We start from the raw sequence: 18,814 nt of genomic DNA, 5'->3' as shown, positions 1-18,814 counted from the left end.
GGGAGTTAATGACCCTGAGGAGATCCCTCAATGAATCATACACAGGGTTTCTGGGGACAAAGCTCAGCCTCCAGCTTCCTCACCCCTCAAGGAGGACCTCTCTGAGGAGTGTTCTACAAGGTCTCCCAAAGGTCCCTAGTGGGATTGAGCCGCAGGTCCCCACAGCAGTAACCTGCTCATTAACATCCCAGGAATTGTCTTCCTTCCCTGTCTCATGTCCTCACTCCCATACTGGGGATTCCTGAGCTCACCTCCCAAATAAACTACTTGTATCTAAATCCTTGTCTCAAGCTCGGCTTCTGGGAAAGCCCAACCTAAGACACTGGTGCACAGAGAAGATTAATATCTGAATACCACACAGCTACTTGATGGAGAACCAGAGCTGGAACCAAGGACTTTGGACTTCTGGCACATTCACCAGATGAGGTTGCTTCCTGCTGACCACTAGCACTTTACAGAATTGGTCCCAGGACTTCTGGGCAAGAGGAAGACACTATAAATGAAACAAAGTTGTTAGATGGCTACTCCTTGCTTTTTAGGAACCCGGTCACCACCACCAGCAGGAGAAAACAGAAAAATGAAGGGTAGTAATTACCTAGCATGACGAAAGGGACTCCCAGGAAGGTGGAATTGTATTTCCCACCAGTAAGATTGATGATCCCGGCCGCAGTGAGAGTGGCCAGGCTTATGGTCACCAACCCGAGCAGGCCTAGCCAGGGTTTGCTGCGGACGCAGTCCTGCATAGAGCAGCAGAGGATGGCCATGGTGACCACCAGGATCAAGCTAGTGACCAGGTAACGTTCCGAAACGCGGCTGGTCTTCTGGAAATCTTCCCTCAGTGAGGAGGACGTGTAAGGGTACATTTTGACTTTGCTGTTGGATTTCTGGAATAGTCGGACGGTGTCACAGAAGCTGGACTCCCACCTCTCGGCCACCATGTCATTGAGACTGTTGATTGACTGAAGGTAGTAGGTGAGCTGGACGGCCTCTGCGGATTTCACCCGGTCCTTGCTGTGCACAGTGACGCCTCCAAGCTGGTGCCCGTTGTACACTGCCCTCCCATCCTTTAAGTGAGTGATCGGGTACGTGATAGCAAAATTGGTCCGGTTGGTGGCCCGAGCATTCTTTAGCTCCTCCAGAACATGCACTATGTCATCCACGATGCAAGTCTTATCGTTATTCAGGATACATATGTGGGCGAATGTGTAATTAAAACCAGGCCTTGGAACCTGGATTCTGGTCACAGCAGCATGCAACTATGGGGAAAAAATGAAAGTCAGTGTTTATTACCAAAAATAAGCCATTAAAAAGTGACATTAGCTCTGTGGATTCAAATATCTCTATTTTTTGGAGGGGGAGGGTCACTCATGCCATCTCTAAGCTAAAGAGTTCAAATTAAATGTTATAACCTTACGTCAGAAATGGATAGTAAGGATGCAAAACACACATTTGACTAGTGGTCCTCACAGTGTGGTCCCTGGACCAGCAGCATCAGCACAATCTGGGAACTTGTCAGAAATGAAAATTCTCAGGTCCCACCTCAGACCTGGTAAATCAGAATCTCTGGGGTGGGGCCTAGGAGTCTGGGTTTTCACAAGCCCGCCAGGGGATTCTGACATACCTCAAGTTTGAGAAGCTCTGGGTTAAAGTACCAACATTATTCCCAGATGTTGGGTTATTTGTGACTCAGTTGGTCTATAAATGTCTGAAAATCTTATATAGGTCCACCATTCACTCTCCCTCCTGAAAATGTAATGTAAAACGTGAACTAAGGTGCAATTCCGAGTGCAGAGGCCCTCTGCAGGCCCATCCCTTGTTGCCAATTTGTAGGGCAGCTAAATGATTTCCATCCAATTCAATCACTCTGTGCTGTAAAAGACAAGAGGTTCACCTTGAGGGCCCTCGTATTCTCTGGCTTTCCTCATCTGCTTATGTGGGAAGGGAGCTGTAAATGCAAGAGCCTGGCTGGGATACATGGTAATCATGCTAAAGGAGTACAGTGCGATTTATTCCACATACCTCGCCCTAAGTCAAATTTGCCATGCCCGGGTTCTGTATGCCTGTGATCGAAGTGCACATGGGAATACAAGCACTCATGTAACAGCCCCGACTACATGCCTGGCACAGTTCTAGGCCCTTTATACAGATTCATTCATTTAATCCTTACAAGAAACTATGAAGTAGGTACAAGTACTAGCCTTATTTTACAGATGAGGAAACTGAGACACAGAGAAGCCAAGTCACTTGCCCAAGGTCACACACATAGGGAGAGAGAGAGCTGGACTATACTAGGCAGTCTGGCTCCAGAACCTATGCTCCTAGCCCCTCACCCTACACCTCTAGGCTGGCAATGCCAGCAGCTGAAGGAAGGTTCTTGCTAGCAGCTAATTCCTGAACTTGTGCTTTTACTGCCCCACCCCTAAAAAATCACAAGTGCTCAAGTTCAGATATGTAGGAGTGTATGTAATCTACAGTGTAAGGTGAGAAAAATAAGGCCTTATCTCTGTGAAATACGGTCAGTCTGCAAAATGAGACCAATGGTTGACATGTAGTTGAGTGTTAGGTAAATGAGTGCATTTAGGACCGTGCCTAGCACTGAGTGGGCTCTCCCAAGAGCAGAGATAGCCATCATTGCATATCTGATGAATGAAGTAGAACATTTCGTGCCTAAAGGGAATAAAGCTTAACATCCAGAGTTGCCATACTGTGGCTGTGCCATTATAACACATAACCTTCTGAGCGTCTCCATGACCCTGATATATTTTCTCTTAAATCTGCCCTAGATGGATTATTTCCTAAGACATTTTGCTGTGCATGTGCCAGGGTGAGTGGGATATTTATTATGCTTTTTGAAAATGTCTGAGGTGCACCAGCTGTCAGAGTCCTTTAGTTAGCCCAGAGCATGAGTCGTTAATCCTAATTCTCAGGGCTCCCTCCCCCAAATCTCCTCATGGGCACCAACTCTCAGGTTCAGGAAACACTTCACTGTATCACATTTGACTGAAATATTTTGAGTTCTTTCCTTGATACACACAAACACACACACACACACACACACACACACGATCTCACAGAGATACCTAGGAGACTATTTTCACAAAACTCTAATCATATGCTAAATTTTTGTTTTGATGTTTTGGGATTAATGATGAGCAAAATGTCTTGAATGGTTTTAAACTGTGAGTGTGGTTTCATCCATTCTTTTCTAAGCATGGCTCAATGAATTTTGATTAAAGGAACTCTTAACTACACAAAAATTCCAAAATATAAAAGGTTATTTTGGATGAGAGAAGAACCAAGAGGAATTTAAAGACAAGAGAGAGTTTTGATAAGAGTTAAAAGAAAGACTTTGGGGACAGATTCAGAATAGGCTAGAAAAGGAGTGGTATTGAAAGCATGCATACGTGTAACATTTAGTGCATTGTTTGTTCCCATGAACAGTCTAATAAATCTCCCTTAGAGTGATTACTAAATATGTCAAGAGAAAAAGATTGCCGAATAAGATGGTGTTAAGCCACAGGGCTGAACCCAATTATAGCAAGGGGATATTTTCCATCCATTCTCTAAGGCAACCCACGCCCTGCTGGGTGGGGAGTTGTAAACTATTTAATGATCTGCCAACTCTGCAGATCTACTGCTATGACCCCTGGGACCACAGACCAAAGAAAGCGGACACTATGTTAACCCTTGTATGACCACATCATAGAAGGGAGGCTTGGAAAATGAGAACCTTACTGAAGTTTGAGAGGGACGTTTCTTAACTCTCAGTACCAGAGCTGCTGTGAGATGCAGCTGCTTTGAATTTCCAATGGAGAGGTGGGTAGATAGAACATGTGTCACTCTTGCTTCTGAGTAGCAGGGAGATGCTGAGTGACAAAGCAACCAGAGAGGAGGTGTTGGCTGAGGCCACCCAGCCGGCAGGGGGAGTCTGTGGGATTCTACTGTGGGATAATAGGTGAGAGGATAATAAGAGACATGGGAAAGGAGAATTGAGGCCCCCTTCTGTAACTTCTGAAACTACTCAGTTCTGATCTTTGGTTCTTATGACTACACACAAAGTACACACACAGTCTACTCTTGGCTGTCCACATAGCCATGGGCAGAGACACTGCACATGCTACCTGGACATCTACCTGTATAGGGTCTTAGAAGTCCCTAGTTTACTTTCCTAAAGGAGCCCCAACCAGGACAGTAGAGACATCAGTAGGTATTATGAGATATATTCACAGGGGAAAGAGGAAGCCAGAGATCGAAGCTATGTTGTTGTTTTTTTTTGCTTTATATTTACTTGTAATTTCTGCACTGAAAAAGAAAAAGAAGGTAAAAACGATGACAAGTTAGTTTACAGTGACTTCATCTTTGCCTTTAAATTAATCTTTGCTTTTGGGGGCAGAAGAGGGAAAGAAAGACAGGAAGACATCAAAGCATGATAGTGAAATGGTGACCAAGACACCTCAATCCACAAAGTGGACAGCCTTAATCCATGCGAGCATATTATCGAGCTAGGCAAGAGCCCCTCTTCTCAGAAAAGGAGGGGAAAATGACAAAGTAATAGTTCTGACCCCTCATATAGTCTGAATTTGTCATGTGAATCAATATATAATCCATGTTTCTATAACAATGTGTAGATTTTGGATTATTCACTCAACACACATTCAATAAGTACTCATTAAATCTACTGTGTTGTCAATAATAGGATAATTTCCCTGAATTTAGAGTGCTCACACTCACACATGGAAAATCACACACATGAGAGATACAACCTTGAAAACAAAGGGAAGATCTTAACAGTAGACACCACCAAGAGCTCTGTACTAGTAAAGCCTAATCCAACAGCAATCCCGATCACAACATTTTTTATTATTATTGTATTTGCTGCCAAAGAGGCCAGAACTGAATGTTAAATTGAGATTCATTCTAAGGCTCTGAACACACTGTTTAAATTGTTAGCTTCTTTGTTCTCATCACCCTTCAGGTTAAGAATGATGACAGCAGTCTGCTAAGTACTTTCGATACAGTTTAAAAAATTTATTCAGTATAAGACTCCATGGAAATGATTAAATCATTATTCCCATTTTATAGCTGGAGAAATTGAGGCCTAGAGAATGTCAAAACTTACCCAGGATGACCCAGTAAGTAAAGGGCAGATGCAGGATTCTAAATCAGGCCTCACTCTACAGCGGGACACTTAGCCCTAGACCAGCACAACTTTAGAACTTGAGTGAGGATGAAGAGGACTTAGGCAAGAATGAAGAATTGTCAGCTCACCTGGTTCAAATGACCGGCCATGGATATGACTGAGCTGTGGGGTGGCCACACTTGGGGATCTGGGGATCCCCCACTTGATGATCTGGGGATCATCAAGAGAGACCAGAAATAATCCAAACAGGCAAACCTCATTTTTAGAGAGCAATATTACATGGCAATATTAACAGGGAATGAAGGGGATGGCTTTTGAGCTTACTGACTTTTCTTGTTCTCCATCCAGCCTCTGCAGTTGCCAAATAAAACTTTTCAAAGACAGGCCACCAAGGAAAAAGGCCGTGGGGCACAATGGAATCCAATAATAAGAAGTTTTGGCTTCCAGCCTGGCTTCTGCTGCTTAGGTAGGAGTGTCAGAGACCCTAGGAATGTCACTGTACTTCTTCAGGTCTCAGATTTTTCAGTAAAAAAGGAGGTTGGTCTAGCTAATCTTTACGGAGAGACCCTTTTGGTTCTAACACGACATAATTCTAAGATGTGTGACGTCCACAAACTATACAATCAGATCCTGGGGTGAGAGAAAGTTAACTTAACAAATATCAATTTGAGATTTATTACGTCTGCTTGAAGTATGCTTTTCCAACACATTGAAATTCTTTTTAGGTCAACGACATCTGATAGTAGATGAAACCCAGGAAGAAAACCGCCGGGTAGGGAAAATAGGTTTACTGAAGGAAAAAAAAAAAGATTCCCTTCTCTGAGTGATTTCCCATTCTGGGGAGGCACTGGCTCTTATAATCCCCTTCTGCCAGAGCCTGGGACAAAGCCAGTGTGCGCTGCCGGTCACGACAGGCCAGAGTCTAATTTCCTCTCTGGCTCTCCTTGGCACACTCAGATCTTCCTCAGAAGACAGCAGGGGCACCTTGTAGAGGAGAGTATAGAAAGGATCTGTGAGGAAGGAAGTGTCTGCTCCTCAGTGGTGATTAACATAGGAAAAATACCTGTGAGTTCGGAGGATCTTCTACAATACCTTTCAGTTCTTTTTGTATTTGTTTCTTGTTGAAAATGGGGAGAGGGAAGGCAGGAAGGCCACTCTGCCAGGCAGGGCAATTAACACCTCAAGCTGTCCCCCAGCAACCTCACCTGTGAAGGGGAACTCAGAGGAGGTGGGGGTTCCCCAGTTCCCCAGGGGGAGTCATTCTGATGATATCACCTTTATCAGCTGCTTCTCTTCCTTGTCTCACCTTCCCATCCCCTCCTTCTGCCACTCCCAAATAAGCTGCTTTTTTAAATTAAAGCAATTTAAAAAGGCTGGTTGTTGGTTTGCCTTTCTGACCTATATCATTTGCCCCCAAATATTACCTTCAAGATGACACTAAATCAAAATTGCTTAAAAAATTCTTTCAAGGAATATCTGCTTTTCACCCCCAAATAAAATGTTTTCTTCACTGAATCCCTCTAAATTCCAGGTCTTGATCTGGGTCTATATTTTGCCACTGTAAATGGGTAGGAACTGACTGGCAAGGTCTCGTCACCCAGGACACAAGCAAACACCTTGAAGTGGATGGATCTGGTCTCCGCAGTTCATCAATTACGCTAGCTCCCTCGGTGTTATGTTCTGTCTTTGCATGATCTCACTCTCACCCACTCTCTTTCCTCTTCTTTTAATAGAAATGCATTACATCAGAACACCAGAAGTCGCAAGTTGGGGATTGTTACCGTGATTCATTTGTAGTGCAGCCAAAAGCAAGTTAGTCATCCCTTAATAAGTGAACAGAAATATCATTCTGCCTTTGAAACATTACATGTTTGGAGGACACCAAATTTAAGCTGTGGATGTAGTCAAACAAGTGACTATCTATCCACACGCTTCGTCTGTATGTGTGCCTGGTGTCATGCTGACCTGCTCCAGTGACAAAAGACAAATGGTTACCTGTGTCAATCCTGTAGTGCCAGCGATGGTCTGGGAGAGTGGAATGTTTCTGTTTTTCTCCTTGCTTTACCAGGGGGAAAACACTCTTATTGCGGGTGTTGACACTAAAAGCAGCCAAGACAGCCTCACATCGTAATTCCCCGAACAGGCTGTTTGTCTTTGCAGCCTTGGCTGAAAAAACAATGCAGCTTTGGATTTGAAGCAAATAAATATGAGGTTTTCTAAACAAAAAATAGTAATGATGAAGGAAAAGGAACTACAATATCTCATTGCAACTTTTGCCTGATTCCATGTTGGTCTGGAGGAGAAAGAATGCGGTGAACCACAGGTCCAATACTTTCCTTTTTTTCATAATTTGGGAGAAAATTTCACTTGGGGTTGATTACAAAAAAAATTCCTTGATATCATGAAGACCCCTGGAAATTTGTAAAGTTAAACTTTTTGATTAGAATGGTTATTTTTTAATCCTGCTGTCCTCACTTGGCTTTCAAGGTCAAGCTTAAACTCTGATTGAGCGAGTTTGTGGGTCATGAGATTTGCTGGGTAACTTTAAGAGGATAGGATGCTCTCAGAAATGGGAGAATGTTGGAGCTGACTGGCCAAGAGGCAAGGTAAGTCCCAAGAAGCCAAATGCCTGGGGAACAGGCAACAGCCATTTCAAGATTTGGTCAGGAGACTGCAAATAACTATGCAAGGGACAGAAAAGACAGGATATCAAGGACATCCAGGTCTGGAGAAGAACTGTGGACATGAGTGGGAAGAGCACTGAATCAGGAGTCAGAAAACTTCAGTTTGAGTCCTGGATCTGGGTCTTGCTGGTCACATGAGTTAGAGATTAAAAAAATGAACCTTTGAAAACATATATCATGCCACTTCCCTGCTCTAAATCCTCCAATGGTTCCCCGTCGTGCTGAGAGGAAAAGTTCAAGCCCTAACTGTAGCCAACAAGATGGTACATTGCCCTTGCTGATCTCTCCAACCTCGTGTCTCACCATGCCCTAGTCACACTGCCCGTCTTTTGATTCTGCCTGAAACGTCTTTCCTCCAGATATCCTCACTTCCTTCACTTCCCCGCTCAAATGTAATCATCTTCCCTGACCCCACCCTCAATTTAAAAAATAGCATCCCTCGCCATCACCATCATCTTTGCTTGTTTTAAGTTTTTCATGGCACCAATTATGATATGACATTACATTATATGTCTCTTTGTTTCTTTATTCTGCTACTCCCACTAGAATATGAGTTTTCCCATACCGGAGTGTTTGTCTGTTTGGTCTACTTCTACATCTCCATTACCTAGAACAGTTCCTGGAACGTATACTCAATCGTTATGGAGTAAACACATGAATATAATAATCTTGTGAGTGAATGGATTTTAGTCTGTCTCAAGGACATGATGAGGGCCAAATGAGGTGATGGATGTGTCTGCGTTGTGTAAACTCTAGAGGGCTACGCTAATGTAGTTAACATACAGCAGGGCAGCATGGATTGGCATCTCCTCTGGTTAGTGTCTTACAGCTGTCTAGATATAACCCTAGAATTGATTCCCAATGCTCCTCGAGCCCCTGAGCTTTCCCGGGATTTGACAACATCTTCTGCTTTAGTGGGAAGGACACGGGTTATGAGGTCAGTATGCCACAAGTTCAAATCCTGCCTCTGTTAGTTCTAGCAATGGGACTATAGCAGACACAGCTGAGCCCTGCTCCTATCTCCTCACCACTTCAGTGCATGCCAGCCCTACTTCCAGCCTGATGTGGAACTACTGGGGCATTAACATACTATCTCAATGCCAAGCAGCCTGGACCAATGACTAAAAACAGTTTGTGTATAAACAGCCCAGCTCCCACGTCCCCAAGGTGGGGTGACTCTGCGGCATGTGTTCCTCGCTGTTTCCCAAAGTTCCCCAGAAGGATTAGGCTCCAGTTGCCCACAGAGTAACTGGCTTGACAATGTCCCTATAACTTACTGCTTCCCTTCCCTGTCTCACATTGCCGTCCTCTTACCAGTGCTTCCTGGGGTTGGCTTCCAAATAACCTACTCACATTGAGTCCTGGAGTCTGGGTCAGCTTTTGGGGGAACTCAAACTAAGACAATGACTTTAGGCATTTAATTCAGTTTCATTATATAGTTTCATAGGGTTATTATGCAGATAAAGTGTGATAACATATCAAGGGTGTCTGGCCTGGCATTTAGTATTGGGTTAAACCACATGAAATTGCCATTTCTATAGGTAAAAAAGTGTTTCAATATTGGCAATTTTATGTGGTTCACCTAACGGACCTTCAGTGAGGGTCTGTTCTTCCCTCCTCCTAGCCCCTCCTCCTTTTCAAGAGTCCTGTCTGAACTGGAGCTCCCCTAGGGGGGTCTCAGGCAATTTTATTTGGTTTTCCAAGTGACAGTTGGGTGGTACCAGGACAGGCTTTTAGGAAAAAGACAACAGTTTTGGGCCAGGAAAATTCTCACATATCCACTCACTCCCTTTTCCACAAGCAAGAACAAGGCTGCAGATAATGTGGGTATGAGGCATTGCATGCAACTGGAATTCACACTTTTAGCAGTTTCAGCTTAAGAAAAAAAAATAAAAATGCCATATAACCCACATCCCTGAAATATTTGAAAGTGTAAATAATTAATAACAATGTTAAATCTACAAAATTATGAACAAGTGTCTCCATCAGATGAGCTCCTTGGCAATTTTTTTTCCTTCAAAAGATTTACTAAGCTTCTAACAGGCACTGAGCTTGAGAACAATGAAAATTTGGCTGATGAAAGAAGAAACAAGAAATAAGTTCCACCTAATGACATGGTCCATCCTGAATGATGGACCACGAGCTTTACAAGAGCAAGTCCTTGATGTAATCCATAAAAGTGTGTTACCTGAGAGCGCATTTTTTTTTCTGGAATAATTTTTCTGTTCTCAAGGTTCTCATACAAAGCTACTGACCTTAAAAATCACAGGAGTGTCTCAGCTGCTGCCCTTCTTTTCCAGATCTGAAAAGAGGTCCTATAGAGCAAATGGTCAAGGCTATGATAGTTTCTGTGATTCAGCCTGCTAGGGCCTTGACACTTCTGGGAGGTTCTAATAGTGGTGGCATAGTGTGGCGTGGAGAATACAGACTGCCAGATTTGGCACTTAGTAGATATATGATCCTGGACACTAAGATGTTACTTAACAGCTCTCTCTGTGCCTTGGTTTCCTCATCTGTAAAATGGGGACAATAATAGCACCTATCTCATTAGGATTGTTGGAGGGTCAATGAAAATTTATTTTAAACTGCTCAATATAGTCTCTGACACACAAGTGGTATCCAGTAAAGGTTTGTTAGCAAAAACAAAACGAAGAAGCAAAAAACCCCATTTTTATCCTCTGTTTTGCCTTGTTCCCCTTAGCTTGTTTTTCTTTAACTGATAGAAGAACTTCCTCAGTTCTTGAAAAGTATATGCAATGAAATGTAAAGGTGACAGATTTTTGCTCACATCTTTACTGAGAGACTAACGAGTAAATGAGGTTAATAGCATGCATCAATACAAATATTTGAAGAAAACAGCTGGATAGTATGTGTTTACAAGCTGGCATTCCCTAATTTCAGAATAAGCTCCCAGCCTAAAACCATCCCCCCTTTTTCAGGTTCACTGCCCAGGCAGATTGCTGTGCACATCAGACCAGGCAGGGAACTATGGTGGAGGTGAAACAAGGAAACTAAAAGATATTAAGTGCCTACAAAGATGCAAAGAATGCTGCATCTATCCTCTCATTTAATCCTCACAGCAACTCAGGGAGGCAGGTGTTAAATCACATTTACAGGTTAGGAAGCTGAGCCTCAAGGAGCTTAAATAACTTGCCCATGGTCACAAATTTAGTAAGTGATCAGCCCAGATTTAAATCCTGGGCTCAGAAGATTGGCCCCTAATGGAAGTTCCCTTGGCAAAGTAAAGACTTTACTCCCTAATCTCTCTGCTTTGGCCATTTGGATATTGATAAACTTGTTTTGGGGTATTAGGCTTAAGCACAGTCAAGCCTCAGCATGAGATGGTTAGCGGTAGTTATGAGTTAAAAGTCGTGATGACGTAGCAAAGTCAAGGGGTAAAACATAACAAAGCAGCCTAGGAGAAGCAGCAAGACTGACCTATACTGAACAGTGAGGCCCAGAAAATGCCAGATATCTACAATAGAGAACTCAGAGAGAAGCCACAACCCCGTTACCAATGATGAGCACATGCAACCAGCTGGAGGTGAGGAAAACAGATGTGCGAAGAGACAAGACTTTCATCAGTCCAAATAGCATCTTTTGCATCTTGTATGTTACCTATGTGACTCTCCCCCAACACACAAACAAGGAAAAAAAAAATACTTTATAGAACATATTAATATAAAGGGCTGGCAATTTGGGGATTTATTGCAAAACATCAGATTGAAGTTGGGGGTGCTACAGGACTTTGGGTACCACTCCTCCCCAAAGGCAGTTTAACACTAGAATATATATGCTCCATGAGGACAAGGACTGTGTCACTCTGCCCTGTATCCCTGGCACATAGAGGAAGCCCAACAAAGATGTGCTGACTGAACCTTCAGTGTTTGTTCCTTCTTGCTGATTTATATTTTCTCTTGTGACATTGAATGATACTTCATTTGTACCCAAAGGCTACTGTGCTACATGCATATCATTTCCATCTTAAATAAACAGATGACATTGAATTTAGCCCTGTCGCTTACACACTGCAGACAAATGGCTGATCTCATTAGACAAATGGATATGGTTAGACTATAATCCAAAAAATATAAGAACAGAGAAACAATTTAGGTAGGAGATTGGGTACTGAATTAATTATGTGTTATGCTTAATTATAGAGTAGTTTAAATTTTTCTTGTGTATTTGTTAGATTTCTTTTTTTCGAGGGGAAAAGTTTTTTAAAAATACAGAAAAGTTTAGAGACTAATATAAAAACTCCCATGTGTCTATATCCAATGTCATGTCTATTTGAAGATTCTGCCCCTGCTGTTAATGCTGTCGTGGGTAGGGTGATAAATATAATTTATCATACAAACTGGAACACTTTTGAGAGTGCAAGAGAGCACTATTAATTTCAGAGGAACAGCAGGCATAAAGTGGGACCATCACAAGCAATGCAGGATGTTCTCTCTATCTATGAGTGTCTGAGAGGATGTGAGCACTGATGTGACTTCATCCATTTATGCCTCAGAGTGGTCATGAGATGGAAATCCCTTGACTTGCAGACCCATCACTGCTGATGGGACCTGCACCATTGCAGGTGATGCTATCCTGTCATCAGATAGGCCTCTGGGAAAGGAATCTGGAAAAACTCCTTCCATTTCTAACTACTACCAACCACACCTACCCTCCCGCCATTACAACTTCCTTCCATGTCAAGGCTCTGATGTTTTGTGGGATTCAGCTCTCATGTAGCCCAGTTCTGTTCACTACTGCAGAGGTGGAGTGCATCCATAGTACCCTTAGAACATTCCATCTACCTGCCCTGAGCACACTGGCCCTGCTGGAATTGACAGATGGCTTCCACTTGGTTGTCTCACTGACACGTGGCTTCTCCCAGCCAGGAGCAATGATTGCTTTCACGTCCAAAGATGTCACTCTGGGTAATTCAATCTTCCTTTAATGCTGACAGTGGCTCACAGACTTGGCTGATGAAATTTTTCAAAGCTGGCAGATGTGAAGTCCGTGATGGGTTTCAAACAGGTGGCAGGTGGGAGGCCAGAGCATTTTTGCTTTGTTGGGAGTTAGAGGTCATGCAGAGAAAGTTTTCTGCATTTCATCACTAATTATAGCAATGAACCATTTACTCACCATGTATTAAGTGTCTATACTATGTTGGACATTAATATAAACTCCGGGGAAATAAAGAACATTATGACATAGTTTTACCCTCAAGAAACTTAGAGTCTAGTGGAGGGACTTTAGGCAGATTCTCAGAATTGGTTAGCACAGGCAAATCACAAAGTGAAGTAAAGTGTTACAGTTCTATGATAGGAGTAGCTGAAGGGTGTAATGGGGGTACAGGGAGTCTAGAACATTGGTGTGTGTGTGTGTGTGTGTGTGTGCATGCACAATGTGTGTGTGTAGCACTGGGAGGTGCAATGAAATACAAAGTTGGAGAGGAGACAAGGGCCAGATGAGGGAGGATCTTTCCATTCACCCATTCAATGAATATTTATTAGTAACTATTAGTAAATCTTATGTCAAGCCATGTGAACAAGACAGATATGGCTTTGCTCTCATAGGGCATTCAAACTATGGGAGATACAGACAAGCAACGAGGCAATTACAAAATCTGCGTGGAGTTGTATAATGGGAGAAGTACAGGATATAAAGGGAGGGGCACCTACGCCAACTTTGCAGGCACCAGGGAAGACTTCTTAGAGGAAGTGACTTCTATATTAGCACTTGAAGAATGAGGAGAAATAAAACACGGGCAGAGGCTTGGCATAGGGGTATGGAACTGGTGGAGAAAGTGTATCAGGCAGATATAGCATGGGCAAAGTCTCAGAGGTACAAAATGGATTTCAGGGGAAATGGAAGTGATTCAGGCTGGTGGGAGAACTGAGAAGAAAGCTAAAGAGGCAAGCAAAGTCCAAATCACACAAGGCCTTGCCTGCTGAACTTGGAAGACAGACTGTCCTGCAGCAACTGGAAGCCAATGAAGGGCTTCAAACAGGGGATGAGATGATCAGAACTGTGTCTTGAGAAGATCACTCTGTCTGCAGTGTGCTAGCTGGATTGGGAAGGCTGGAGAGTGGAGGTAGTGAGATGGAATAAAACACTAATGCACTAAGTACTTCATTGGTGAAATGAAGGTCTGAACCACGGTGCTCATATTGGCTTGAAGGAGGCAGAAGGTTGACATCTCTACCTTTTTACAGATCTGGACAGCTTAGCCCTGGGAGTAAGCCAGGTAGTAGAATTTGATGACAACTTTTACATCCCCACTACCGATTAAGCATTTGAACTGCATTCTCCAGGTTTGGGTCTTAATGTGTCATCTATCAATTGTAGATTTATAGATGTGCAGATCTAGCCGATGTGTGGCCTTGGACTTTTCTGTATGTACGCTTCTCAAGTGCAGTCATAGACCATAGAAGTACAGAAGTTCTTGGCCAATTGCTTTAAGTTCCTCTGTAGCAGATGCGGTTGGCACCCTGCTCATATCCTCTAGCCCTTACCTCTTGAGAGCCCACCTGCCTGCCTTTGAATGCCAGCACCTATGCTTCTTTGTCAGAAAGCCCACTTTGCCATCTGCTTGGCAGGCCAGAGTTCTAGGGAATTAACATCCCCTGGGAGCAGACCTCAACCACTGACAGATGGGAGTTGGCATATAAATACCCAGCTCCCTCCCCATGAGTGGTTTTCCTTACGGGTAAGCGTGTTTCAAACTGGTTCCCAGAGCTTCTCCAGTGGGTTGTGCTCCAGTTGCCCACAGCCATGGCTTGCCTGATCACATACCCTTTTAGGCTCCTTCTCTTTTATGTCTCACTGCCCTGCTCCCCTTCTGGTTGCCCTTTACCTCCCTAATAAACTACTTTACTTGATTTCTTGTTTCAAGGTTGGCTTCTGGGGGAACCTAAACTAAAATGTGTAATAACGTTCAAAGCTTCCAGAATTAGAGCTTCTTAGTGTCCTCAAAACACTAAACTATTCTAAGATCAACTCTCCAATTTCTTGTGTATTCAAATATGGTTATGTAAAAATAAAACAAAACTCAACGCTTAGGGAGTAAAGTTGGGATCTTTTCAGCTTCTCTTCATACTCAATCTCTTGATGGTGGACACATTTTTTTGATGATGCCAACTTGCATAGAGTAGGTATGCAACAAATATTTCTCAAGTGGCTCTGATAAGTTCATGAATGTAAATGGCTAGATGCTATCAACTGTACTTCTCCTTCATTTGGGGCATAGACGAGTCTTTTCATTAAAACTTAAAGCTAATCACATGTTGGGTCCAAGGTATATTGAGGACAAGAATGCACCATAACTCCTCAAGGAGGGCTTAGGCCTGCATCCTGCCAGGAATAGAGATTGTGAGAAGACATGATCTGTCATCTTTCTTCTTGCTGATGATAAAGGAAGCAGGCATTTCTTTGGCTTTTACTTTATTTGAAAAAATACTCGGACACAGTCAGCAGCCTCTTCACATCTTTCTGGAACATCTCAGCAGGTAAGGTCTCAGGCTTCAGTGTTCTCTATTGAGAACATTGCTGGAATATTGCCCAAGTTGGATAAGAGTCCCTATCTTTACATTTCTGGATTTCTGCTGTTATGGTGGTAGGTGTGTGGGAGAGACAGCTGATGTGTTCACTGGATTGCTTCCCAGGCAGTGATGTGCCTGGGGAGTATGTGCTGGTGGAGGCAAATTCTTCATGCATCGGCACTGCTCCCAGTACAGGTGTTTCAAGTCTCCATGATGGCAGTGTGTCGGATGTCAGTAAAACTGAGCTGATTTGTCTGCCAAGATTCAGGCTGCCTTTCTTCTTGTCAGTAATCACCATTGTTGGATGCTCTGCACTGCTGGGGTAGTAGTCTAACTCTTCCACCTTATTAACAAGGTCACCGAATAGAATGTGTGTGTGTATGCTCATTATTGAAATATAACATATATACAGTAAAGTGCACATTTCTTAAATGTACAGCTCAATGAATTTTATATGTACATACCTATAAACATTGCTCAGATCAAGACACAGAACATCAACAGCGCCCAAAAGGCCCCCTCATATCCCTTCCTAGTCAATACCCCCACAACCCCCAGAGGAAAATTATTCTGACTTCTATCAACATTGATTAGCTTTGCTTATTCTTGAGCTTCCAATAAATGGAAACATGCAATATGTACTCTTTTGTGTCTACCTTCTTTTACTTAACCCATGGCCTATGAGATTCATCCATGTTGTGTTTATCAGTAGTTTGTTATTTTTATTTATTTTTGCTGTGTAGTATTTCATTGCACGAAGATAACACAATTTATTTTTTCATTTTCCTGCTGGTGGGCCTTTCGGGTTGTGTCCAGTTTGGGGTATTTGTAAATAAAACTGCTATGGACATTCTTGTACAAATCCTTTGGTGGATATATGCACTCATTTCTCTCAGGTGTGTACAGCGGCATGTTGGTACATGTTTAACCACAAGTTTTCTAACAAAAATGTCCCTGATTTGTAAGTGTTTGTTAATACCCTCACCATGGCCATTTTAAAGCTACCAAGGGGATGTACATTAGGAAGAGATGTGTTCAATCAGCTTTCAGGAGCCAGTAGGAGCCAGCCTCAGCATATCACTGGGTTTATAGACCCAGGAGTGGAATTTTGGGTCAGAGAGTAGGCATATATTTAGTTTAAGTTTTCCAAAGTGATAGTACCATTTTACATTCCCATCAGCAAGGTATGAGAGTTCCAGTTGCCCCATATCCTCAGCAACATTTGATATTATCAGTCTTTTTAATTTTTACCATTCTAGCGGGTTTGTACTGGCATCTCATTTTGATTTTAACGTGCCTTTCCATGATAACTGAAGCTAAGCCCCTTTGCAAGTGCTCATTAGCCATTTGGCTATCCTCTTTTCCAAAGTGCCTATTCAAGCCTTTTGCCCCTTTGGTTGTCGGGTTGTTTTGTCTTTTCTTTACTGATTTGCAGGAGAATATCTAACTTCAAGACAAGTGAGACTGGCTTTACAAGTCCTTACAAGACTGCAAGGAAGAAGAACTCCAGAGGCAGCCTGGCATTCTAGAAAGAGCCTGACATTGGTGTCATACAGACTTTTGTTCATATCCAATTAAATTAGTGACTACCTTTATCAGGTAGTAATCTCCCTTCTTGAGCCTCAGTTTCCTCATCATCAAAATGGGATTACTCTCTAGAAGTGATGTTGATTTCCGAATGAGACAACGTAGATAGAGTGCCTAGCAGAAGAGCACATCATAGGTTCCTAGTAAATGTTGGAACCTCTCCCCATCTCAATCAGAAAGTGTAGCTGGTACCTTTGCCCATGAGTTTCTATTCCTGAGGCACATGATGGTTTAATTTAATGCCTAGAAATCCCATATTCTTCCTGGCTGTCTAGTGGTGATCTTGTCATGGAGCAATTGCCTGTCTCATGATGTGAGGGTTTTATTCTTTGTGAGAAGCAGCATTTCTCTTTTTGTGGGAGGCATGATGGCAGGGTTGACTAAACACGATATTCTGCAGTACCTTATTTGATATGAGGCAGGAAAGATATGCAGGGCACTTTTTAGAGCCCTGTCCTTGATTTGGGGGGAGAAGCTGCTGCAGATCGGCAGTAATAAGAAACTGGGGCTGCTTCAGAAAGGGCTGCATAGTGGGAAGCCAAGTTGCAGTCCCCAGCCCTCCCTTCTAGGAGTTTGGACTTGCGAGGAGTGATGGGCTCAGGTCAGGCATCACCTCCTCCAGGGAGCCTGCTCTGGATATGCAGATGAGGTCCTCTCTGGTCCTCTCTGTGTGGACACATCTGTCTCATCCCTTGCCACATGATGTGCAAGCACATCTTCTTTCAGCTCTTTGAGTCTTATTCTTTGTTACAGCCCCACTCCCAGCACAGTCCAGGCACACAACACTCAAGACAGAGAATTCTTGGACAAGCCAACACACTCTTGTCCAATCGCCTTGACATCACTAGCATGCATTAAACAGCTTCCACTTGCATGTCCCGAAACCTAGTTAAATATTGAGAGGCAATCAAGCAAAAGTACTAGCTAGTTCTCAAAGAATCGGGAAAACAAAGCAAAACAAACAAAGAAAAAAGCCAAAAAACAAATAAGAGGAACCAGAAAAGATGGGAAAAGATGATTGTTACAACGAGTATATGTACTTTTATGTCTGAAAGTAAAGATGCTGTGGCAATTTAAACACAAAACAAAACAGCACTGCAATGCTTTTCCAGCCCAGCTCTCAAAGGAATACACAGGCAGATATTAATATATGCAGTTCTAGAAAGACCAGGATGTTGGAATTAGGAATAAAGAGATTTTAAAATTCTCAGTCTATCATTTCCTCTTTCCTTTTCCAAGCTGAAGTAGCTTTATCCGCATCAATATAAACCAGCCTGCAGATCTCAAACTAAGTTTGGGTTCGTTTAAGAAATGGATGAGCTTAGGTGTTACTCTGTTACCTTGTAAATAACATAGCTAGTAGAAAGCTGAGATATAAAATAGAAGAACCTGGAACACAGAAATATCCCTGTAAATGCCACCTTAATGTTTTCTATCTCACATTTACCATTTAAATAATTGTTAAACTCTGCAATGTACTTATCATATGTTACAAGGTGTTTATGCATTATTATAATGGATATTAGTGGGCTTTGTAACTTCTCTTTTTAAGTTAAAAAAGGGGCAAAAATGTCCTTAAAGGTGAAAATTGAAATGCTAAAGAGCAGACCATTTTGAAATGGAAAAATTTTTATGGTGCTTTCCACACAACTTTATAAAGAGAGATCCCATAGGCAGCAAGCAACTCTCAGTGGGGAAACCCCAGAGCGTTTTTATGAGGCGGAGACTAGTGCCTTTGGCAGGTCACCCTGTAAAAGACAATCCATTAGCCATCGGCCACTTCCCGCTTGAGGCTCTGAGGGCATGGTGTACGTTCCCAGAACCCCTCCCATGGAATCTGGGGGTTTATTAGCAGAGAGTGCTGACTTTGC

The 18,814-nt window shown here is 42.8% G+C and overlaps 1 protein-coding gene across 1 annotated transcript in view; it reads right to left on the bottom strand.

Annotated features, from left to right (window-relative positions):
* PTCHD1 (patched domain containing 1) overlaps nt 1-18,814 on the bottom strand; it is a 51,685-nt gene that overhangs the window by 15,186 nt on the left and 17,685 nt on the right. Inside the window, exon 2 of the mRNA XM_058535575.1 lies at nt 596-1,256. Coding sequence (XP_058391558.1) covers nt 596-1,256 — 661 coding nt within the window. The remainder of the gene's footprint in view (nt 1-595; nt 1,257-18,814) is intronic.

This window comes from Diceros bicornis, chromosome X (assembly GCF_020826845.1).
Source record: "Diceros bicornis minor isolate mBicDic1 chromosome X, mDicBic1.mat.cur, whole genome shotgun sequence".
Classification (NCBI taxonomy): domain Eukaryota; kingdom Metazoa; phylum Chordata; class Mammalia; order Perissodactyla; family Rhinocerotidae; genus Diceros; species Diceros bicornis.
The sequence above is the reverse complement of the archived record's forward strand: the minus strand, read 5'-3'. Positions and strand labels throughout refer to the sequence as shown.